This window comes from Borostomias antarcticus (assembly GCF_949987555.1).
Source record: "Borostomias antarcticus genome assembly, chromosome: 1".
Taxonomy (NCBI): domain Eukaryota; kingdom Metazoa; phylum Chordata; class Actinopteri; order Stomiiformes; family Stomiidae; genus Borostomias; species Borostomias antarcticus.
In genome coordinates this window covers 44,585,108-44,610,053 of record NC_140234.1, presented here as the reverse complement: position 1 = coordinate 44,610,053, position 24,946 = coordinate 44,585,108, and the positions used below count along the sequence as shown (strand labels likewise).

The 24,946-nt window shown below is 49.2% G+C and overlaps 1 protein-coding gene across 2 annotated transcripts in view; it reads left to right on the top strand.

Moving 5' to 3' along the window:
• The window catches only part of si (sucrase-isomaltase), a 105,957-nt gene extending 89,535 nt beyond the window's left edge, over positions 1–16,422 (top strand). Inside the window, exons 41-48 of one of the 2 annotated variants that reach the window (XM_084442477.1) lie at positions 5,603–5,751; positions 6,220–6,304; positions 6,485–6,541; positions 7,461–7,585; positions 8,192–8,280; positions 11,038–11,087; positions 13,080–13,250; positions 15,827–16,422. In XM_084442477.1, coding sequence (XP_084298603.1) covers positions 5,603–5,751; positions 6,220–6,304; positions 6,485–6,541; positions 7,461–7,585; positions 8,192–8,280; positions 11,038–11,087; positions 13,080–13,250; positions 15,827–15,904 — 804 coding nt within the window. In that variant the 3' untranslated portion in view covers positions 15,905–16,422. Of the gene's footprint in view, positions 1–5,602; positions 5,752–6,219; positions 6,305–6,484; positions 6,542–7,460; positions 7,586–8,191; positions 8,281–11,037; positions 11,088–13,079; positions 13,251–15,826 lie in introns of those variants that run through there. The other variant, XM_084442478.1, reaches the window with a different exon arrangement.
• The last annotated feature ends 8,524 nt before the right edge of the window (positions 16,423–24,946 follow it).

Below are 24,946 nucleotides of genomic sequence, written 5' to 3'. Positions count from 1 at the left end.
CTGTAGGAGTGCCAGCAGTTTACAAAATGTGTGAATATTTTCAAAGCAACAGCTGCCACCTCTCTAAAAACATAATGATACTGAACATTCCACCAACAGTTTCAATGGCACAAAAATTACTATTAAAAGTTAAATTACTAAAAAAAACTATTAAACATATCAAAAATCAGAATACATCCGGGAAACAGCTAAAGACGATGAACATTTTAAAGTTTGAATGAAGTTTCTAGCACAAAGTATGAAGAAGTAGTTAAGGGCCAAAAAACTGTGGAGAACAATAAGTAAGAAAAAAAAAGTGGGAATATTGCAAGTTGGGCTAGCTTCTACAAGCTACCCCACCTAAATATTATCATTTATTCAAAACTAAGCATAATTCCCTCAATTCCGCCGAGCAAAATAGTTCCTCTAACAAAAGGGTTGCCAAGCAACAGATGCATTGGATGGAATGTTCAGTTGTTTTGAAAAAACACAATGATAGGCCTACAATGCATTGGATCAAATGGGAGATGATATGCGGTCCCAGGTGTGTGTTACAAAGTATTTTAACACGGCTTCCAGCCAATCAGAATCAAGAACCAGAACTAACCGTTGTATAAATTGTGCTTAATTCATAGTGCATCCTGTCAGGTATAAAATGTCTATCAGAATTCTGTGACACAATAAATAGAAGGGAATATTAATCAAGGTAATCAATTACACCTGTTGCGCTGTCTGCTCTTGATTTAATCAGGTTAATCAGGGCCGTTCTGTTGCCTAGAAACCTTCTGTCAGGGCATGCACAAAATTCACACGCGCAGTAGAAGCCGATTCCGCTGGCTCTGGCATACCTGGACCCACCAGACGCCATTGCTTAATTCATTCCTTTAGATCAGACCCCTAAACTTGGAAACGGGGACCTCATTTCAATGATGCCGAGCATATACATAGACATCAATAGGCAACACTGCAATAAATACTGCAGTACTATAATACAGTATGCTATGAATTTGATAATGTCAGAGTTGCTCAGAGTTTAGCGGGACTGGCTAAGAAGAAATGCATCTAGCCTGCAGCTTGACCGTAGCTAGCGAGCTGGTTAGCTAGCCTACTGTGTTAATCCTCTACTTGTACTACTTGTACCGATACTTTGTTCCATATGAGTTAACCGATATAGACCCGACGTCAGTTACAGAGACAGATAGGATAGATAGATAGTACGATAGATAGTACGAGAGATAGATGGATAGGCTATGTTCGTAATAATTTAATTACACAACCAGACGGAGAACAAGGAGTTTGAGAACAAGGTAAGCTCATCTAATGTGCCAGACAAGGCTACAGCAATGGGTCAATGAGTAGTATAACTCATCCCTCTATGGGCATGCAAGCGGTGGTGCGGAATGCCGCAGACGGTGTGTTGATATCCTGTGGGTAAGGTTACTACCCCCATGTTCCCCCATCTGTATGTGTGTGTGTGTGTGTGTGTGTGTGTGGGGGGGGGGGGGGGGGGGGGGCAGTGCCTCTATTGTTTGGCCGGCGTCTAAGTCATTTGCTGGGGTGAATGCACTCATCGATAAGAGCAGTCAGAGAGATGAATCCCCTCTCTCTCTCTCTCTCTCTCTCTCTCTCCTATCTATCTACCTATCTACGTATCTATCTATCTCTATCTATCTATCTATCTATCTATCTATCCCTCTCTCTCTCCCCCCCTCTTCTCTGTCATCCTTCTTTTCCTCTCACTTTCACCCCGACTTCTTTCCCCTCCCCAATGAAATGTCTTATGTCTTGTGGCACCCACCAGATGGTGGCTTCAGCTGTGACTCACCACCCAGGTGTGTTTGTGGGTGTATGTTCACCACTGTCTTTCTGTGCAATATGTATATTAGGCAGGATGTGTTCATGTTGAGTCACTGCTGTATTGTGTGCATATGAGTGTTTGCATGTTTGTGTGTGTGTGTCTGAGTGTCTGTGTGCATCTTCCCATTTGTTTGTGCCACTTCCACCATTATACCAACTCCAGTGTTGTCCAAGGACAAGGTTGTTATCCTCTCTCTCTCTATCTCTATCTCTCTATCTCTCTCATCCGGTGCCACTCCGTGTAGCTGCCCGTTTCAGCAGCTTTACGACTTTTTCATTGTTATTCTCAGCCTTGTTTCTACGTTTCCATCATTCTAGTTTCCGTTTTTATTTTGATTGCTATTATTGAGTCACGATGTGTCTAGCGTACACCTGAGACCTACACCTACTCGCATTCCGGGTTAAAGCGAGCGACCTCCCAATTGGATTACCTGTGGAGCTATGCATACACCGGTGTGGGAAGTGAGCCCGGAGAGAGAGAGAGAGAGAGAGAATGGAACGAAGCAAGAGGTAAAACCATATTTGCAAATAATATTAATGGGAAATGTGAGATCTCTTGCCAACAAGACAGATGAGCTGACAGCCCTGGTATGCAGCCAAAGTGAGGAAGAGAGTAGCTTACTCTGTTTTTCTGAAACATGGCTAAACAACAACATACCGGACAGCGCAGTGAACTTGAATGGCGTCACTTTGGTGCGGGCAGACAGAGGACGAGACAGCGGGAAGAAAACAGGAGGTGGGCTAGCCGTCTTTGTCAGTGAGAAATGGTGTACGCCCGAGCACATAACTGTGAATGACAGCATCTGTACTCCCGACATTGAACTGTGTGATAGGGGTAAGACCATACTAACATCCCCTGCGAATTCTCGCACACCATTGCTATGCTCGTCTACATTCCCCCCTTGCGCTGCGCGCGCCTGTGACGTCATTCACTCCAGGTTTGCAGGCCTATAAACAATGCATCCCAATGCGCTGATTATCAGTGGAGACTTCAATCATGTCTAACTCTCAAAAACACTGACTGACTACTCAATATGTGACATGCAGCACCAGAGAGTTTAAGACCCTGGACCTACTGTATGTAAACGTGAGGGAGGCATACAGCTCCACCCCCATCCCCCCTCTTGGCAGGCCCGACCACAGCTTGATTCACCTAGTCCCCAGGTACAGGCCTGTTGCTAGGCGGCATCCAGCTACCGCTAGGACTGTGGAGGTGTGGATGAGAGAGGCTGTGGAGAATGTGCAGGACTGTCTCCAGTCCATGGACTGGGGCCTGTTTACAGAGGACTACAAGGAGGATGTTGGCGATCTCTGCTCCTGCACAACACACTACATCCGGTTCTGCAAGGAATGCATCATACCCACTAAAAAGGTACGCTGCTTCCCTAACAACAAACCATGGATTAATAAAGACATTAAAGCCCTGCTCAACAAGAAAAAGAGGGCCTTTATGGCTAAGGACAGAGACGAGGCCAGGTCAGTCCAGAAGGAACTGAATCGGGCCAAAAAGAGCTACAGTACAGAGGGAGGGTGGAGAGCAAACTCGAGCTGAACGCCATCAAGGAAGTGTGGGAGGGGATGAAGAGAATCACTGGGCTGAGTACTTCTGCCCCAACTGTGGATGGGGGGGAGGGTCAAGAACGTGTCAATGAACTTAACCAGTTCTTCAACAGGTTCGACACAGCCCCAACCCCACCTCTATGAGGCTAGAAGGCAGCCCAACAACTCCGCCCCTACCCCCCCCCCACCAGACCATTCATCACAGAGAGTGAAGTAAGATGTGAACTCCAAAGGCTACGAATCAAAAAGGCCTCTGGCCCTGACGGAAATAGCCCCGGGGTGGTCAAGGATTGCTGGCGGGGCAGCTTGCTGGCGTGTTCCAACCTCCAAGGAACAGTCCTGTCCCCTTTCCAGTTCACCCTCTACACCTCCGACTTCAGCCACAACTCAGCAGCGTGCCACCTCCAGAAGTTCTCGGACGACTCTTCTATCGTGGGCTGCATCAGGGCGACGATAAGGAGGAGTACAGGGACGTGGTCAGGAGATTCGTTGAATGGTCTGAGGAGAACCAGCTCCAACTCAACATCAGTAAGACCAAGGAACTGGTGGTGGACTTCAGAAGGAACAGGCGGCCTCCGACCCCAATCACCATCAAGGGGGAGGAGATGGAGGTGGTGGACTCATACAGGTTCCTGGGAATCCACCTGACCAACAAACTGGACTGGACTGACAACACTGCGGCCCTCTACAGGAAAGGACAGAGCAGCAGTGGCGTTTCTAGCTTATATGCCACCCTGGGCGAACCCCCCGCCACGGCGCCCCCCCTCCCCCCTCCGGCCCCGAGCCAACGCGGTGAGATGGAACACTTTCAGTTTAAATGAACGAGCTATCCGATTGTGAGTGATAGACTGTCGGCAAGTTGTTGATCAGGGGGGTGCTGACAGGCAATTCTGATTGACTGATTGACGTGCAATTTGTTTACGGGGTGGGGGGCGGGGAGGCGCGGTTTACTTCTACCAGTCTGTGGTGGCCTCCACACTGTTCTTTGCTGTCGCCTGCTGGGGAGGCAGCATCACGTCTGGAGTCTGGAGCCTACCCACCTCACTAATGTAGAAATATGATGCTCATTACAACACCCTAGCACTGTCCTCTGTCTGCTCGCATACACACACACACACACACACACACACACACACACACACACTGTACACGCACACACACACACACACACACACACAGAGTAAGAGAGAGAGAGGACTTGGAAGTCAATGAGGTCTCACACAGAGAGGTAAACACTAGTCCTACCTCACTGTCTTCTTCCCTCAAACTTTTCTGTCTCTCAACGTTTGTCATTGTACTTGTCTCCCTAAAACTTGGGACTGGTCAAATTATGATTTGTACCCTGACCTCTCCCTCCCTCTCTCTCTCCCTCTCTTTCTCTCTCTCTCTCTCTCTCTCTCTCTCTCTCTCTCTCTCTCACTATCTCTCACTATCTCCCCCCCCCCCCCTTTCTCTCCACCCCTCTCTTACCCCCTCTTTCTCATTCTCTCTACTCTCGACTCTGCAACACAGACACGCACCCACACAGCTGGGAGGGGATTAGTAACACTCTCTATTAAGGGACTAATTATAGAGCTGTAGACTAAGGACATTCAGAGAGTAAGGCCAAGTACGTCCTGGGCCTCAAGAACACACGCACACACGCACACACACACACACACACATTTAGACAGAGGGCAAGGCCGAGTACGTCCTGAGGCTCAAGAACACACGCACCCCCCCCACCCCCCCCACACACACACACACACACATTCAAACAGCAGGGAAGGCCGAGTACATCTTAAGCCTCAAGAACACACACACACACACAGTCAGACAGAAGGGAAGGCCGAATATGTCCTGAACGCACAACCCCCATGCGTGTGTGTGTATGTATGGCTATATACTGGCAGCCTGACTATTGTCCTCTTTACGGCATGTTCCATAAACAAGAGCTTAACTCAGAATGGTCCAGGGCTTTTCCCAGAGGCATCGCAGCGCTTCGTTCATCCCAATGCAGCACACGTGATACGACATAAGACTGACGCTATCAGTTCCTTATCAGCATGGTGGACTGGTTATTCACATGATGTTAGTGTTGGCTCTCGGACAGATGTTTCTATCATAATCTCCGCTTTCTGTGTGTGTGTGTGTGTGTGTGTGTGTGTGTGTGTGTGTGTGTGTGTGTGTGTGTGTGTGTGTGTGTGTGCGCTTGTGTGTGTTGCAGAGACAAGACCCGGTCGCATGGGGTCTGGACTTCGCCATGGCGTCACGCGACGTGCTGAACATCCGATACACACTCCTCCCCTACCTCTACACACTCATGTTCGAAGCTCACACTCAAGGAAGCACTGTGGTCAGACCACTGCTGCACGAGTGAGTATGCGCACGCATGCATGCACACACACGCACTAGGGCTGTCAAAAACATTTAGAAGTTCGAAAAAAAATTGAATACCTTTTTTTTTTAAAGAAGTTCAAACCTAAATTTGAGAGTTTGAATATTGTAATATTAATAAATAAGATTATTTATCAAAAAATATTTATTATAATAATGATATTATTCTATTATATTCATGAAAAATCGGGGGAAAAAAATACATATAAATTCGAATATCGTTCGAACTCTACTAAATTAATTCGAATATATTCGAACTCAATTTCATGGCACTTTTGACAGCCCTAACACGCACACAAACAGGCGTGCACACACACACACACAGGTGCATGCACAAACACACATACACGCATGCACATTTATACACACATACATGCGTAGGCAGACACAGGCACACACACACACATACACATTCATGTGAACGTGGCTTGTTGTGGTGTTTCTCAGGTTTGTGAACGACAGAGTGACCTGGGACATCCACAGACAGTTCCTCTGGGGCCCTGCACTACTCATTACCCCTGTTCTCGATCCGGTACACACAAACACACACAGACACACACACACACACATACAAGTGGACACACAATTAAAAACGTGAATCGTTTCTACTGTACTCGCTGTGTAACCTAGAGTAAATAATCAATAAAATGGCAAATATTTAATGTCCCCTGAAGCCACCTGTCTATCGTGTTGGTTTCTATGTGATTGACAGGGGCCCAGGGAGGTGACTGGCTATGTCCCTAATACCCGCTGGTATGACTACCACACGGTGAGTTTCACACACACACACGCACACACACACAAACACTCACGCACACACACACACACACACACCGCTGGCATTGATTACAAGACCGGCATTGATTACAAGACCGCCAGCTGTGCCTGGGGCACGGTTTTGAAATAGCTTAATGGTATGCCAAGGCTCTCTCATCAGTCATGAGGGTGAAGATGTTGAGATGTAGAACTCTAACTGCATAACTCTAGAATACTGTACGTTCTAACTCTGACCCTGACTCGGTTTTAGAATGTGTTTTGGAAGATTAGATCACAAGTGGACAGCGAGACATATCGCCGTTTACACCTGTGATCATTATGGGTCTCCAAATGTGTCCAGCTGACCACTTGTGTTCGTATAGTAACCAAAGTAACATACTCACTCCTGCCTGTGTGCGTGTTGCACAGCTGTTCCATGTAAACAAATCAATAATCAGTCGGTTTGACTTTGATCAGATTCAAAAAGAAGTGTGCATGAAAATAACCAAATAATTAGTACTACTGTACATAAGTACACTATTCCAACTGTTTTGATTGATAAGACAAAGTCATTTGCGACTTGCAAAAGAGTGCATGACAAGGCGAAAAAGGAGAAATATTATCCTGCATTGATGAAAAGGACGCATCCTGATTTAGACTACTAAAGATATGTGGTCCAATGGGTCCAGAACATCTCAGACCACCTCGGCAAGTGGTTTGAGTAAACATTTCACGATTCATCTTGGTGGTTGTTAACACTTGTATTAAGTGCTGTCTACTTGTGATCCGATCACCCAAAATGCATTTCCAAACCAAGTCTACTGTAAACATGGTCTTTGTCACCTTTTCCGCCTCCTCTACCTCTCGAACTCTGACTTCTCTAGAACACTGTAAATTCTACCTTTGTCACGTTCTCCTCCTCCTGTTCCCAGGCAAAAGATTTTGGGATGAGAGGACAGATGGTAACCATGCCAACCCCACTCAACCACATTAACCTTCACGTGAGGGGAGGCTACATCCTTCCCTGGCAGAAACCAGAAAACAACACGTTCTACAGGTGTGTGTGTGTGTGTGTGTCTGTGTGTGTGTGTCTGTGTGTGTGTGTGTGTTTGTGTGTGTGTGTGTGTTTGTGTGTGTGTGTGTGTGTGTGTGTGTGTGCGCGTGTGTCCATTCCACACATTTGTGAGTATATGTGTGTTTGTTTGTCCATTTGACGTGTGTGTGTGTGTGTGTGTGTGTGCGTGCGTGCGTGCGTGCGTGCGTGCGTGCGTGTGTGTGTGTGTGTGTGTGTGTAGGCATGAGCGTGCACGTCAGGGTGCTGTAGTCTGTGTGATGTGATATTCATTGCAGACCATAGTTGGGGATCAGGTGAACTTCTGCAGCATGAATATTAATGTCTCTGCCCTTAGAAAGAGGTATAAATAACTCCCCACAATGCACTGCAGCTGACATCCACTTGTCATTGTCCTTCAGCAACCTGCAATCACCTTCTGTCTGTCTCTTTCTCTCTCTGTCTCTCTCTCTGCCTCTTTCTTTTTACCTGTCTGTCGGCTGGCAACCCCCCCCCCCCCCCCCTCTCTCTCTCTTGCTCTCTGTCTCTCTTGCTCTCTCTCTCTCTTGCTCGCTCTTTCTCTTGCTCTCTCTCTCTTGCTCTCTCTCGTAGTCGGAGGAATCCTGTAGGGCTGATTGTTGCCCTCAGTGACAGTGGGACTGCACAGGGATCTCTGTTTTGGGATGACGGAGAGGGAATAGGTGAGTCCACTAAAGACCCCTACAAAGAACCCCCCCATTCCAGGCAGAGCTGCTGACAGAGACAACACACACACACACACACACACACCACTTCGATGTTGCATCATACAAGGAATATAATGCACGACGCGGGGGCTAATTACCCCACGAGGTGAAGCTGAGTACATTTAAATAATGCACTTTTCCTCCGTGAAGTGCTTTATTTTTCAATAACAGCACACCTTGGAGTTTATTATCCCGCTATTAACATGGCCACTTGCCAAAGACAATTCATTTTCTACATTAAAGGGGTTGTGTGCTATTTAGCCCTATGGTAGACATCTAGCCCTGTGGTCTATCTACCATGAACCTGAAATATAGAGACCATCATTTTACTGATCGTTCCAGTATTGAGCTAGCTGCAGTTTTTCTGCAGGCTCTCACTGGGCTACAATGGAAGTCAATAGGGCATATGTAAATGTGTTGGAAAAACTATGATAAATGTGCTTTTCCGAGATGGGAAGCACAGGGTGTAATCTTACCAGTCTCAGTTTGCTCTCCTGTGAAATGTATTGCAATTCGAATATGTTTACGTGCTTGGCATGACTTGCACATAGTCCTCCATGGGAGCAGTGAAAACAAGCGCCAGGGTATTGCTTATGTCCAAGCCGTGTAAAAACATTACAATCAGTAAAATTATGGTCTCTTTGTTTCAGGTTCATGGTAGACAGACCACAAAGGCTAAATGTCCAAAATAGCACACTACCCCTTTAACATATTAAGAAATATGTTATTTATGCTTTGCTCACTGCTGACTTTCATTATAGTCCCTCCTAAATCACGTTGCTATGGAATTACAAATGGTATATCATATTCCCTGGAGGAACAGCAATGCCATCCAATAGTTAACATGGGTTTGGAACCGTAAGTGAAATTTAAAGTGTCCATTGCGTTTTCTGTCAGAAATGTCTCCCATAGCTAATGCTGTGCCTGATATTGCTACCTAACCATGAACAAAGCGTAGGCAACTTTATATTTGCTGTGCAATATATCAATTTTCCAGTGGTAAAAACTAATTACCAACAAACTGTTTATGCTAACCAGACACCTCAGTGTCCCCAAATCAATAACATGTTTCATGTCAAATATGTGTGGTAATGTTTCATTACCAAATATGGTAAATGTAATGGTAAATGGACTGCACTTATATAGTGCTTTTATGTAAAGCGCTTTACAACGGCCTCTCATTCACCCATTCACACACACATTCACACGCCAATGGTGGCAGCTGCCATGCAAGGTTTTCATTTCATTTCAAACCTTTATTTCAACTCGTTAGACACTGAGGTTTCCCTCATTTGCGGTGTCGACGAGCTAACACACAATCATACACAATCATAAACAAAACAATTAAGGGAGAACAATAATAAAGAACAACAGATCAAGGTGCTAGTCTGCTCATTGGGAGCAATTTGTGGTTCAGTGTCTTGCCCAATTACACATTGACATGTGGAAAGGAGGAGCCGGGATTCAAACCGTCGACCCTGCGATCACTGGACAACTGGTCATCTACCTCCTGAGTCACAGTTGCCACTGTCAGTCGTAGGCTATATGTTCATTGCGAGTTGAGTTGCGAGGATGGGATGTGCCATGATACAGCAAGTGAAGGGACTAAAATCCAGGAATTCACATACCAATCAGCTTTGCTAGCTCTATCGTTGGGTTATCATTGGGAGCAATTTGGGGTTAGGTGTCTTGCTCAAGGACACTTTGACATGTGGACAGTCGGAGCTGGGATTCGAACCACTGACCCTTCGATCACTGAACGACCCACTCTACCAGTGGTAGTGGACCCATAGACTACAGACCCGGCCAGTGAACTGATAGATAAACTGGTACTGATAAACTGGCCACATATTGGGGATCTACATGATTACTTTCAAGCCTGACATTTTTTTTCAAACTTAATAAACTAACACATTTACAGTCGTAGAGCCAAAATTAAAAGTCTGTTACATTGTAATGCTGAGACAGTGAACAAAGCGCATTCGTTTTGAACTGTGATGAATCTCTAGCCGTGCATTGTTGAGAAATAATGCACACTCCTCCAGCCAATCGGAAACGAGTATACCCAGGCCATGGTATAAAGAGATTTAAACAAGCCGACTAATCATAATTAGTGTGCAGGGGACAGAGTGCCTTGCAAACTTAACAATCACACACACATACACAAACACATGGACCATGTGTCTATGACAAGGGGACATGGGTTTGAAGAGAGTCTGTGAGTATCTCCTCAGAGAGAGAGATAGAGAGGGAGGGAGGGAGAGAGAGAGAGAGGGAGGGAGAGAGAGAGAGTGAGGGAGAGAGAAGGAGGGAGGGAGAGATGATGGAGACGAGGAGTGAGAGAACAACCTCTTACAGTAATGCCCTGTCTCTGTCTGTAAGTGTGCTCTCCATCATTCAGTCTTTTATCTCTCCTTTCTCCATCCTCCTCTCTGTCTCCATCTGCCAATCTCTCTTCCTCTCTGTCTCACCAAACATTCTCTCTTTTCTTCCATTTTATTTATCATCCCTCTATCACTCACAATCTCTCTTTCTCTCTGTCCGATTCTCTGTCTCACCAAACATTCTCTCTTTTCTTCCAATTTATTCTTCCACAATCTCTCTTTTTGTATTTTTTTAAGAATGTCTTCTACTGTTCCCCTCTCTCTTTCTCTCTGCAATCCCACCTCCTTTGTTCCATCTCACCTATCCATCTCATCTGTCTATCCACAGACACCTATGAGAAAGGACAGTATCTCCTGACCTCCTTCACAGCGGCCTCGGTGAGTTCATGAAAGGGTTAACGACCTCTCTACTTCTGGTAGAACCGCCGTGGGGTTAGCTCAGACTTAGCCTGGACAGTTTATTAACAATCTGACACACTTTAGGATAGGTGAAACTACGGGTTCTACTGGATTGCTTACACCAATCAGTTCATATCATATCAGTGACTTTTCAGTTGTGCCATTTGTTCTGCGTTAACCTAAGAGTGGGCCGACCAGAGTTTAACCCTTAGTTGGGGACGACTAGATTCAGATGCTTTTATTGTACATCCTTTGTACTGTAGGCTACATGTAGCCTGGCTTTGCCATCCTGATCATGTGAGCTCACATTCTATTTTATTCCGTAGATCAGTCTGGACATCCAACCAACCGTTCAAACTGATTTCCACCCGACCAGATATTGGTCAGGCCAATCACAACCTTTGATCTTATATGGGGCCCACTTGATACGACGATACAATGACTGACCCACATTTTGTTGCTCTGATTGGTTGTAGGTCTATCCAGTTGCGTTCAGAGGCATTTTTGTCTGAACGTTGATAACGGCCATTGGATTTCTATACTGCTTGCATTTTTGCGAATTGGGTCTGGTGAAGCCAGGCTACTGTACATGTACAGGGGCGTCAAATTATTGGGTTCCAGCTCCTCAGCCTCATAGCAACAACATAATAACAACACAATAAAATGGCAGTAAAGAAGTATAATACAGGATAATAGTAATAAAACAATATCTACAATAGTAATAAAAACGGTGCGCCGATATACAACGTAATAGAAGGTGTGCGCGTGTAGTGCATAAAGGCGCAAACGTGCATTGTTGCATGTGTTTGTTTGTGTGTGTGGGTGTGTTTGTGTGTGTACAGTCTGAGTCTGAGGGAGCATGTGTGTGAGTGACACATGCCGGCAGGCAACAGGCAGATAGTGTCCCAGAATGTAACGCAAGGTTTTATGCCTGCTTGTGCATCTAGACAGAAACTCCATCATCTCTAGGAACTATGGGAATAACCCAGCCCACGTCCTATGTAGCCAAGCCTGCACACTCTCACTTTCACACACACACACACACACACACACACCCACACACACACACACTGATAGGCAAACATCTGTAGTGGTTCTCTGCCTACCACTAGACTCATTCCAAAGCAATTTCACACTGTCACAGTGCCTGGAAGAGTGAGTGTGTGCATGTGTGTGTGTCTGTGTGTGCGTGTGTTTGTGCGTGTGTGTGCATGTGTGCGTGCGTGTGTGTTTGTGTATGTGTTTGGAACAGTCATATGTGAGAGGATGAGACCTTCCTTGCTGATTACTGGGGAATAGGACATTCGAAATGTCAGTGTGTGTGTTAGCAGTTTGCGTGTGTATGATATAAAAGCCAGATGTGAAGATATTGAGGTAGTTATTTCTCTAAATCAAAGATCTTGCATAGCAAACATGCAGTAAACATCCTCCACATGTCCCTTTGAGGAGCGTGTCTATGTTCGCACAGCCCTATGTTCCCACATTTATAAGTAATAACTAACTATATAACAGAGAAAAGTGTGTGTGTGTGTGTGTATGTATGTATGTGTGTGTGGGCGTGGCCTCGGATCGCAGTCACAATTGCTTCCTTGCTCCGTGCTACACCTCTCCACAAATTTTGTGAAAATCCGTGTAGTAGTATCTGCGTAATTGTGCATTTGGTTTTTCAAATGGTCGCAACAGCGCCACCTATGGACGGATGGTGGTCAACATGAGAAGCGTTCTTCTGCTTCCCCACGCTACAAGCCTCATGCCTTTGCAGTATGATTACTTAGAAATGTGGGAACATAGGGCCTAATTTTTAAGAAAAAAAAAAATCTTAGAAATGTGGGAACATAGGGCTGTGAGAACATAGGGATGACCCCTCTCTTTCATGGCTACTGAACATGCTCAGCTCAATTTTTCAAATTTCAATTTGAGGGTCTGATCAGGTCTCTCTCATTCCTCCTCCTCGGTGCTGCTCTGCGCCAGAACACCCTGGCCAGTCGCGTGGTCCACAGTGAGCTGGCGGCGGCCGAGCGTCTGGCCCTGGGCCAGGTGAAGGTGTGGGGGGCCGGCAGCATCCCCGTCCTGGAGGTGGTCCTCCTGGCAGCCGGGGGCACCGAGCACAAACTGACGCCACAACACAATCTCATCACCCAGGTCAGATGGAACATACATTACAGCACACACACACACACACACACTAGTGTTGTCACGATACCAATGCCAAGCTTAGTATTACAATACTCAATACTGAAACGATACTAGAAACTGAAACGATGATTAATGATTCAAAACTCGATACCTAATAGATCAAACAGAATGTCAAGAAAACAAGTTGAAATCTTAAATATTTTATTTTAATTTCATACATATCAGGGCAAGTTGCTAATCTATATGGCTATATTTATTTAAATGTTAATATATTAGGCTGTGGATAAACCTTCCCGGTACAATACCCGTGTATTATTCTCTCTCTCATACACTGTAGAAGTGCCACCATCATTTAGAAGTAATATGTAGCCTAGGTAGCCCCATGCTATTTAACCATTTTATAAAGCACCAAAATGAGATCCCCAAATAACTGTAGCTTGCTTAATACATGTGTTGTTTTCTAATAGGCTTGTCATGCTATTTACCACACAGTCAGGTAGACACTGATACACTACGCTGCTGATATGCTTCTCTAGCAACTCATCATCAAAACTGGCTAGGCAACCAACACACACACACACAGTATTTTCTGCACACACACACACACACACACACACACACACACACACACACACACAGTATTTTCTGCACACACACACACACACACACACCTGTAATAAAAATGAAAAAAAATAAAAAATAAACTTGACTGAGGTCAAACAGAACACACCTGTTTCCACACCTGCTCTGCACACACTACCAGTTTACTCCATATGTTCACCCACCACAAAGCATCTAAACCAATTTCCCATTAAGACATTACCACCACCTGCTGTAACAGCCCTAACTGAAGCAGTCACCTTGCAGGCCTGTGGTAATGAACATGAGCTATGGTTTAGAGGACCAGCCAGAGAAGGTCAAAGCGATCTCAATCTTCTCCTGCGCTGATCATTAAAGTACAAGGCTAGTGAGAGCGATGTAGTATATGGACAAATCTGATTTCACCCGGTTCTTTCAAATAACCCCCGGTTGGGGAAAGGAACCACCAGGGCTTCAGACCAACAAGAAGCACAGGAGGTCTGTGAATGAGGAAGTAGGCAGGGGCAGCCATAGTAAGACGATTGCAACACACGGTAAGGATTGTGAAGGGTACCAGAGTAAGGACACCGTCAGTTTTGTAGCCTCATTAAGCCCATAATAAAATATCCTTGTCTGGGTGCATGCTGTAGGGGGGCTATCACCCATCTGGAATCGATAGCGACAGCATCCCTACACGGCGGTTTCGGAGGGAGCATGGGAGCCAGCGGCTGATGTCGGGCGGGGCAGGGGGACAGACGCGGAGCCAGGGCAGGGGGAGCACATCTGTGTTTGACTAAGTGTTGTTGTTTCAGCCCGAGACCATCCATCCTTCTGCTTTGGTATTCTCTGCATAAACCAGTTCATACCAGCAGGTAGCTTTATTATATAGAGTCTGTGTGTGTGTGTGTGTGTGTGTGTGTGTGTGTGTGTGTGTGTGTGTGTATGAGAGAGAGAGAGAGCGAGAGAGAGAGAGATAGAGAGAGAGAGAGAGAGAGACCGCACCACACACAGCTCAAGGTTCGAGGTGGAATGTTTGTCATGCAGGTCCTATACTCAACGCTGCCTCTCTATAATCATGTTCCAGCCTTGTTTGTCGGGCTCATTTATAGCCGTGCTTCAGAGCATTGGAGTAGTGTGTAATAAAAATTATACAACAGTATAGATCCGGTCCATTGTCTCTATTGGTCAGTTTGCATTCCGGCCGTGGCGATGACCACGATATCCCCACGCTAAAATGGAATGTTCGTACATCTTTTAATATCAAACCACCTCTTATTAGTAGCATATAGATCAATGTTTACAAAGATGTGCTGTAGCATTGTCGTTGCCTGGCAATGTTCCCTTTTTCAGCGGAAGTATCCGCAAATGATTAACAAATAGTTCCATTAAAAATACATTTATTTAAAGTTCGTATTGTCTTTCTTTTTGAAATATTGACGGATAAATGTGGCAACCGTTGTATAAAAGCATTATGGAACTCGAAGCCGTGGGATGTCACGGATATCGCCACGGCTAGCGGGGTGTAACGGCACTCCGCTGCGCATCGTGCCCAACCACTCCCGCTAGCCGTGACATCCCACAGCTTCTCGTTCCATAATGCTTTAACAACAAACAAAAAACAAACATTTTTATTTATCACACAGTGAGACACATGCACCTCACACAGTGTCTGCAATGCCACACACACACACACACACACACAAAATGGCTGGAGCGTCCAACGATGAAACTTCTCTCCTGCCCTTAACCCATCCCGTCGTCCTTCCGCCAAGGGCAGCCGGGAGGGTTCTGCGTATTGGGTTCTTTATGGTGGAGAACAGGGGGAGAACACGGGGAGAACAGGCACAGACCTTCCTGCTGTGAGGGGACAGTACTAGGTACTGAGCCACCGTGCCGCATGTGAACGATTGAAGCTGAAGCTGATACGGCCTTTGTTGTCTCACAATCTGAACTACAAGCAGTGCCAGCCCATTGCGTGTGTGTGTGTGTCTCTTGACCTCCAGGAGCTGATCGTAGATGCCCGTGGGACGTCCGTCCATGTGGATCAACCATTCACCCTGACCTGGAAGACCAGCCTCTAGGCCAGCACAAGAGTGCGACCGGTCGCACATGCCGCCAAATATCTGTCAAGAACTATTTGCTGTTTTTTCCTTCATTGCAACTTTATTCCTGTGTACAATAATTTACATAATGTGTAAGAAATTACCACAATGTGAATGGGAACTGACAAAACAGGTTAACACTTAAAATGTATTATTGCTGCACCAAAATGCACAGAACATGTTGAGTGCACCTAAATGATGTGCTGGTGCACCTAAATGAAAAGGTTAGGTACACCAGTGCAACCAATGTCAAAAAAGAGTTGCCCTGCACCATCTACACAGGAAAAACTATCACAAAATGTCTTTAAATATTAAATATTGCTAACCAAGCCGTCTGTGTGCCTGTGAGTGAATATATCACTTTACCATGACAACAGGGAATGTACAGTATACTTGTAATGAGAAATCTGTGATCTTATCATAATTTTTTTCTATAATCAGTTTACATTTTAATAGATAGCAGGTGTGTGCAATGCAAATAAAATTATCAGTGAGAAATCAAAGCAATTGGGTTTGGTTGAATAATCCTGGAGACCCGCTGCTTCATTTCAAAAGATGGATAGGATTTAATCTTTAAGATCAAGTTCTCAAAATGTGTTATAATGAGTGTATGCTTGTTAAAAGTTGCACAGCCCAATAAAATCACAAAGTCAGATTGAGTGCTAGTGGATGGGCTCCACAACTCCACTCTGGGAACACTCTCAATTGGTCTAATTATCACAGAAATCGTTGGGCCCAATAACAAAATAGTCTCTTAATATTGTGAGAATGAGACACAGCATTGCATACAGCTCACACGCACCTCATGATCTCTTAAGTTGTAAGTGGCTTTAGCAGAACAGGCTCATAGAGAATGCCGCAAAGCAGAGGTGGGGAAAAAGAAAGCAGAGAGTCAAGGGTAAAAAGGGGTGGGGTTGGCTGGATGGGGACAGCTGATGATACAGAGTGGGAAGGAGCTAGTCACGAGGAGGCAGGGGGCCTTTCCAGGAGCCATAGGGTGGACTTTGGCCGAGGACGGGGGCGGGGGGGGGGGGCTCTCCAGGACCTGCTACAGGGTGGCCTGCAGGAGACAGGGGGTGAGACACTAGGGACGAGGACAGGGTTAGTCTGGGAGGAGGACAGGCTTAGTCTGGGAGGAGGACAGGGTTAGTCTTGGTAAGGACTCATGCTGCAGCATTCTGTATCATTTGTAGTTTAGAGATTGCTTTCTTTGGTAGGCCAGACAGTAGAGCATTGCAGTAGTCCAGCCTGTTTGTGATGAAAGCATTCATTAGTCTTTCAGTGTCAGCCTGAGAGAGAAACAGTTGCATATTGGCAATATTTCTTAAGTGGTAAAAAGATGTATTGCTAATATTTTTGATGTGGGTTTCAAAATTAAGATCTGAGTCAAGTATGCCACCTAGGTTTTTAGCCTGGCATTTGGTGTCAATTGCCAGTTTTTAAATGTGCAGATAACTTCTCTCTTTCAGCAACAATGATCAGTACCTCTGTTTTGTCTTGGTTTAGCTGGAGGAAATTATGTGACATCCATACATTTATATCCATAATACACTTAACAAGGCAGTCAATCAAGCTGTAATTACTGAGTGTTAAAGAACTATAGAGTTGGGTATTATCTGCATAGGTATGGTAGCTAATGTTGTTTCTTCTGATGACACAGAGGGGCAGCATGTACAGGCTGAAGAGTAGAGGTCCTAGGATGGATACTTGAGGCACCCCACAGGTCATAGGAATCTTTTCTGAGCTGTGGTCACCGAGGGCACCAAATAAATCACGACAGGTTAGATATGTTCCAAACCAATTTAGGACTGGACCGGAGAGGCCAACCCACTTCTCCAGTTTTTTTTTATGAGGATCGCATGATCTACAGTATAAAAGGCTGCACTCAGGTCCAGGAGGACGAGAACAGAGAGATCTTTGGAGTCAGCATTAGTTCTGAGGTAATTTACACCTTTGACTAATGCCGTCTCTGTGCTATGAGGGCGCGAAAGCCGGACTGGAAAAGGTTGAGGGTAGACAAGTTCTACCCTCAACCTTTTCCAGTCCGGCTTTCGCGCCCTCATAGCACAGAGACGGCATTAGTCAAAGTTGTACATTTCCTGGCAAGGAAATCATTAATCTGTTTGAAAACAATTTTTTCTCAATTTTTACTCAAAAAGGGAAGGTTGGAGATTGGTCTAAAATTGCTACTGTAGGAACTGAAGTGTCTAGGTTGTTTTTCTTCAGAACAGGTCTCACCAAAGCAGTTTTGAGTATTGGTCCTGTATTCTTCAACTAGTAGTACAAGCTGTAGTATTATGGTAGTCTTTGGTAGTTTTTATATTTATAGTAGTTAGTCATCATAGTAGTACTATCAGCAGTTGTATTACGTTAGTATAATAATAGTAGTAGTAGTATCAGTAGTATTTATAGTAGTTTATAATATATTTAGTAGTAGTTATAGTAGGCTAGTATTAGCAGTAGGCCATATGTCCGGTGGCAGCAGCTAGCCCACCTCACATTTTCTCCAGGAAATGTACTATCTAGTTGCCCCTCACCCTATCAGTGTGGACTATTAAGGAAGGTGTTAGGGCTAGCGGAGGAGGACCCAAAAGCAGACTCAAAACGGCTTGGAGGTGAAGCCCGGAGGCGTGTTTATTGGTCTGGCCAGGCAGGATCAGGTCGGAGAGGCAAGCGGGGGTCAGGCAGGGACGTGGTAGTCAGACAGGCGTGGGTCGGGCAGGAGCGTGGTACTCAGACAGGCGTGGGTCAGGCAGGAGCGTGGTACTCAGGCAGGCGTGGGTCAGGCAGGAGCGGGGTGGTCGTACAGGCGTGGGTCAGGCAGGAGCAGGGTTGTTGTACAGGCGTGGGTCAGGCAGGAGCGGGGTAATCGTACAGGCGTGGGTCAGGCAGGAACTGGGAAGACAGGGAGAACAGGGTAAGGCAAGGTTCAAAAGACAGACGAGGCAGGGAGCTAGAGACGTGTACCCACTAGGTTGGTTGGTCAACGATCTGGCACAGAGGGCTGTGTGGACCGGCTTCTTATCCTGCTGGCGATTGGTTGATCAGGACCAGGTGCGTTGAGGTGTGGAGGAGAGGCAATCAAGGTGACGCACGGCAGGTGTGGATCGGGGGCGTGTCTGGCTTGTGACCGCAGACGTGCCCGCAGTTCCCGCTGCAGGCTCTGGGAGGTGCTGGGGGAAACGGAGTCCGGCACTGGAGAGACAGGGTCAGGCTGGGGGACAGGCTGGGGACCAGCGTCAGAACCGGGGCTCGGGCCGGGGTCAGGGGGCCGAGGAGGTGGACGAGGCTGACGCGGCGGTGCCGTGACAGGACCCCCCCCTCTACGGGCGCCACCTGGCGACCGACCGGGCTGGCCAGGATGGTCACGGTGGAAATCCCGGATAAGAGAGGGGTCTAGGATGAACCTACGGGGCACCCAGCACCACTCCTCGGGCCCATAGCCCTCCCAGTCCACAAGGTAGTGCAACCCCCGACCCCGCCGACGGGCCCCCAGGAGCTGTCGGACAGTCCAGGCCGGCTGGTCGTCGATGATCCGGACAGGTGGCGGGGTGTCGCCCGGCGGGCACAGAGGGCTGACAGGAGCAGGCTTAACACGGGAGACATGGAACGTGGGATGTATCCGCATGGACGGGGGCAGCTGCAGTCTGACAGCAGAAGGGTTAACCACACTGTCTATCTTGTAAGGACCAATGTAGCGGGGTGCGAGCTTACGTGACGAGGCCCGCAGGGGGATGTCCTTGGAGGAGAGCCAGACCGCCTGGCCGGGCTGGTAGACAGGGGCCGGGGTCCGATGGCGGTCTGCCTGGTGCTGGCTCCGACGGGTGGAACGAACAAGCGCAGCTCGGGCATCCCTCCACACCTTGCGGCAGCGGCGGAGATGGACCTGGACTGAGGGCACGGCGAGCTCCTCCTCCTGCTCAGGGAATAGAGGTGGTAGATATCCCAGGGAGCATTCAAACGGAGACAAGCCAGTGGAAGAGCTAGGAAGGGAGTTGGGCATACTCCACCCAGGGGAGGTATCGGCTCCAGGTAGCGGGGTTACGACCAGTGACACAGCGCAGGGCGTTCCCCAGGTATTGGTTGGCTCGCTCGGCTTGCCCATTGGTCTGGGTATGGTAACCCGAGGACAGACTCACCGAAGCCCCAATGGCCCGACAAAACTCCCTCCACACCTGGGAAGTGAACTGTGGACCTCGGTCAGAAACGATGTCCGCAGGGATGCCATGGAGCCGGACCACGTGGGTCACCAGAAGGTCAACAGTCTCATACGCAGAGGGGAGCTTGGGCAGAGGCACAAAATGGACGGACTTGGAAAAACGGTCCACAATAGTCAGTATGGTGGTGTTACCCTGGGAAGGGGGCAGTCCAGTCACGAAGTCCAGACCTATGTGGCTCCACGGGCGACCAGGGACCGGCAGGGGGCGCAGCAGACCGGAGGCGGGTTGGTGCGAGGCCTTGCTCCGTGCACACACCGTGCAGGCCCGGACGTACTCCCTGGTGTCCTGGGCCATGGAGGGCCACCAGAACCGTCTCCTGAGAAGGGCTAGAGTGCGGCTGGACCCCGGATGGCAGGCAAACTGGGAGGCATGAACCCACTGGAGGACCTGGGGACGGACATGGTCAGGGACAAACAGGCAGTTAACAGGGCCGTTACCTGGGTCAGGCTGGGTCCTCTGGGCCTCCTTCACCAATCCTTCTATCTCCCAAGTTACAGCGGCCACCACACATGAGGGAGGAAGGATGGTGTCTGGTTCGTCAGTGTCCTGGTTGGGGAGAGCATACTGGCGAGACAGGGCGTCAGGCTTGACATTGCGGGATCCTGGACGATAGGTGATGGTAAAATTGAAACGACCAAAAAACAGAGCCCACCTGGCTTGCCGCGGGTTCAGTCTCTTGGCATTCTCGATGTAGGTCAGATTCTTGTGGTCAGTCCACACAATGAAAGGCACCTCAGCTCCCTCCAACCAGTGCCTCCACTCCTCAAGGGCTAGCTGGACAGCAAGCAGTTCCTTATTGCCCACGTCGTAGTTACGCTCCGCGGGCTCCAGCCGGCGGGAGAAGAACGCACAGGGGTGGACTTTACCATCAGTGGGTGATCGCTGGGACAGCACTGACCCCACTCCACTGTCCGACGCGTCGACCTCCACAATAAACTGGAGAGAGGGATCAGGCTGGGTGAGGACCGGAGCAGACGTGAAGAGCCTCTTCAGCTCATCGAAGGCCGCCCCCGCCTCGGGGGTCCACGAGAAGGGGACGTTCTTGGAGGTGAGCGCGGTCATGGGAGCGGCCACCCGGCTGTAGTTGCGGATGAAGCGCCTGTAGAAATTGGCAAATCCTAGGAACCTCTGGAGGTCCTTACGGTTCTTGGGGACAGGCCAGCTCACCACCGCCCTGATCTTCTCGGGGGTAGCCTGCACCTGGCCACTGCCGATGAGGAAGCCCAGGAACTGCACAGAGGTGACGTGGAATTCACACTTCTCAGCTTTCACAAACAGCTTATTCTCCAGAAGCCTCTGGAGAACCTGTCTGACATGTGCGATGTGCTCCTCATGGGAGCGAGAAAAAATCAGGATGTCGTCTAGATAGACAAAAACACAGCGGTGGAGGAAGTCCCGGAGGACGTCATTTATCAGGGCCTGGAATACTGCAGGGGCGTTGGTAAGTCCAAATGGCATGACACGGTACTCGAAGTGTCCGAGCGGGGTGTTGAACGCTGTTTTCCATTCATCTCCCTCTCTGATACAGACCAGGTGATACGCGTTTCTAAGATCGAGTTTGGAGAATATGGTAGCTCCCTGGAGGGGTTCAAAGGCAGAGGCGAGGAGGGGCAGAGAGTACTTGTTCCTCACCGTTATGCTATTTAGGGCCCGGTAGTCGATGCAGGGTCGCAAGGTGCTGTCCTTCTTGGCCACAAAAAAGAATCCAGCACCTACCGGAGAGGACAAGGGCTTGATGATGCCTGATGCCAGGGAGTCACGGATGTAGGTCTCCATAGCTTCCCGTTCAGGCTTGGACAGGTTGAACAAACGCCCAGATGGCAAGGGGGCTCCAGGGAGGAGTTCAATGGAGCAATCATAAGGGCGGTGGGGTGGCAGAGTAAGGGCCCGCTGCTTACTGAACACCTCCCCAATGTCATGGTACTCGGGAGGGACTATGGACAGGTCTGGGGGTCCAAATGGGGCGATGGCGCCCTCAGCAGGCGGCAGGGCCGACGTGAGACAGGTGTTATGGCAGTAGGGGCTCCAGCCACTCACTTTATTAGCGATCCAGTCGATGTGTGGGTTGTGACGTCTCAGCCAGGGCTGACCCAGAACAATGGGGCTTAGAGACGAGGAGATGACTAGGAGGGACATGGACTCATGGTGGTTACCTGACAGAACCGCATCAAGAGGCTCGGTGACATGGGAAACGTTGGCTAAGAGCCCGCCACTCAGGTCATGGACGTCAATGGGGGTGTCACGGGGTATGGTGGTGATGCCAGCTTGACGGACCAACTGAGAGTCGATAAAGCAGTCGTCGGCCCCGGAATCAACCAGAGCGGGTACAGTGAAGGACTGCCGATTAACAATAATAGTGGCCTCGAGGTGCATGCGCCCCAGGGCATCGGCGGAGGACATCACATTGAAACCGACTCCGGCGGTCCTAGACTGCCTGGGAGGGGGTGTGGGAGACGAAGCACCGCTCACCAGCGATCCCACTTTCACTGGCGAGCTTGGGCCTTTTGGCCGAACGGGGCAGGACACGCGGCTGTGTCCGGGCTGGCCGCAGTAAAAACAGAGGCGCTCATTTACCCTACGGGCGCGTTCCGCCTCGGTTAGGCGTGCTCCGCCTAGCTGCATGGGTTCGTCTGAGGCAGGGTATATCGAGGCCGGCTGAAAGGGGACCGTTTCATTGTTAGGACCCGGGGAAGTTCGAGGCGGTAGACTGGGAAAGCGCTGACTAGCGACCCGAACTGCGGGAGTAGGAGCGCGGAGATTCCTCTCTTTCCTGCGCTCTCGAAGGCGGTTGTCCATCTTGATAGCAAGGGAAATCAGGAGATCGAGAGAAGCCGGCTCATCTCTGAGTGCCAACTCGTCTTTAAGAGACTCAGACAGACCCGCTTGAAAGGCTGACTGTAGCGCCGCGTCATTCCATCCACTATCCGCTGCTAGTATTCTGAACTCGATAGAGTACTCGGCAACACTATGGCTTCCCTGCTGAATGCGCATAAGGCGAGAGGCGGAATCGTGGCCCAGGAGTGGATGGTCAAACACCTTTCTGAACTCGGAGCGGAACGCGCTGTAGGAATTCAGACAGGAAGCCTTGGCCCTCCATGTGGCCTCGAACCAGCCAAGCGGCTGGCCAGTGAGATGGCTGGACACAAACGCGATCTTCTCCGAATCCTGGGAGTACATGCTGGGCTGGTGAGTAAAAATAAAATCACACTGCATGAGAAATGTGGAGCACTGCACTACGTCGCCGTCATAGGGCTTGGGGTTAGAGAGGTTTGGCTCCCGCCGGTGTAATACCCCTGGGGCATCACGTTCAGCGGCAGGGGCAAGGCCAGCAACGGGGTTGTCTTCCGGGGCTGGGAGAACGACTAACCGGCCCACCTGCTCACTGAGGGTTGCTAGGGTCTGGGCGATGGACTGCAGGTTGCGCTCTGTCTGGGCGGTCTGCTCAGAGAGTGTCTGCATCCCCGTACCAAGCTGTTCCACGGCGGCTCGGGTCTCACGGAGAGCATTCGCATGTTGTCCAACGATGAGGCCCTGGCTGGTGATGGCTTGGCGAAGGGCGTCCGCTGGGTCCATTTGTGGCCAGATCGTTCTGTTGGGGCTAGCGGAGGAGGACCCAAAAGCAGACTCAAAACGGCTTGGAGGTGAAGCCCGGAGGCGTGTTTATTGGTCTGGCCAGGCAGGATCAGGTCGGAGAGGCAAGCGGGGGTCAGGCAGGGACGTGGTAGTCAGACAGGCGTGGGTCGGGCAGGAGCGTGGTACTCAGACAGGCGTGGGTCAGGCAGGAGCGTGGTACTCAGGCAGGCGTGGGTCAGGCAGGAGCGGGGTGGTCGTACAGGCGTGGGTCAGGCAGGAGCAGGGTTGTTGTACAGGCGTGGGTCAGGCAGGAGCGGGGTAATCGTACAGGCGTGGGTCAGGCAGGAACTGGGAAGACAGGGAGAACAGGGTAAGGCAAGGTTCAAAAGACAGACGAGGCAGGGAGCTAGAGACGTGTACCCACTAGGTTGGTTGGTCAACGATCTGGCACAGAGGGCTGTGTGGACCGGCTTCTTATCCTGCTGGCGATTGGTTGATCAGGACCAGGTGCGTTGAGGTGTGGAGGAGAGGCAATCAAGGTGACGCACGGCAGGTGTGGATCGGGGGCGTGTCTGGCTTGTGACCGCAGACGTGCCCGCAGTTCCCGCTGCAGGCTCTGGGAGGTGCTGGGGGAAACGGAGTCCGGCACTGGAGAGACAGGGTCAGGCTGGGGGACAGGCTGGGGACCAGCGTCAGAACCGGGGCTCGGGCCGGGGTCAGGGGGCCGAGGAGGTGGACGAGGCTGACGCGGCGGTGCCGTGACAGAAGGGGAGTTGTTTCAAGTAACCTATTGTATGAGAATGTCACGGCTCCGCTGCACCTGCCTCGCCAGTCCATTTTCCCCGACTCTGTCTCTGAGCCTGTCCCTGTCTCTGACCCTGTCCCTGTCCCTGCCTCTGACCCTGTCCCTGTCTCTGTCTCTGACCCTGTCCCTGCCTCTGCCCTGTCCCTGTCTCTGAGCCTGTCCCTGCCTCTGATCCTGTCCCTGTCTCTGAGCCTGTCCCTGTCTCTGACCCTGTCCCTGTCTCTGTCCCTGTCCCTGTCCCTGTCCCTGTCCCTGTCCCTGTCCCTGTCCCTGTCCCTGTCCCTGTCTCTGTCCCTGCCTCTGACCCTGTCTCTGACCCTGACCCTGCAGAACGTCCCAGGGCCCCTATGGGCATGAATAGCAATGCGCAGAACAACCACGACTGCCACCTTACCATCATACTAGAATGGAAGTGTATCATGT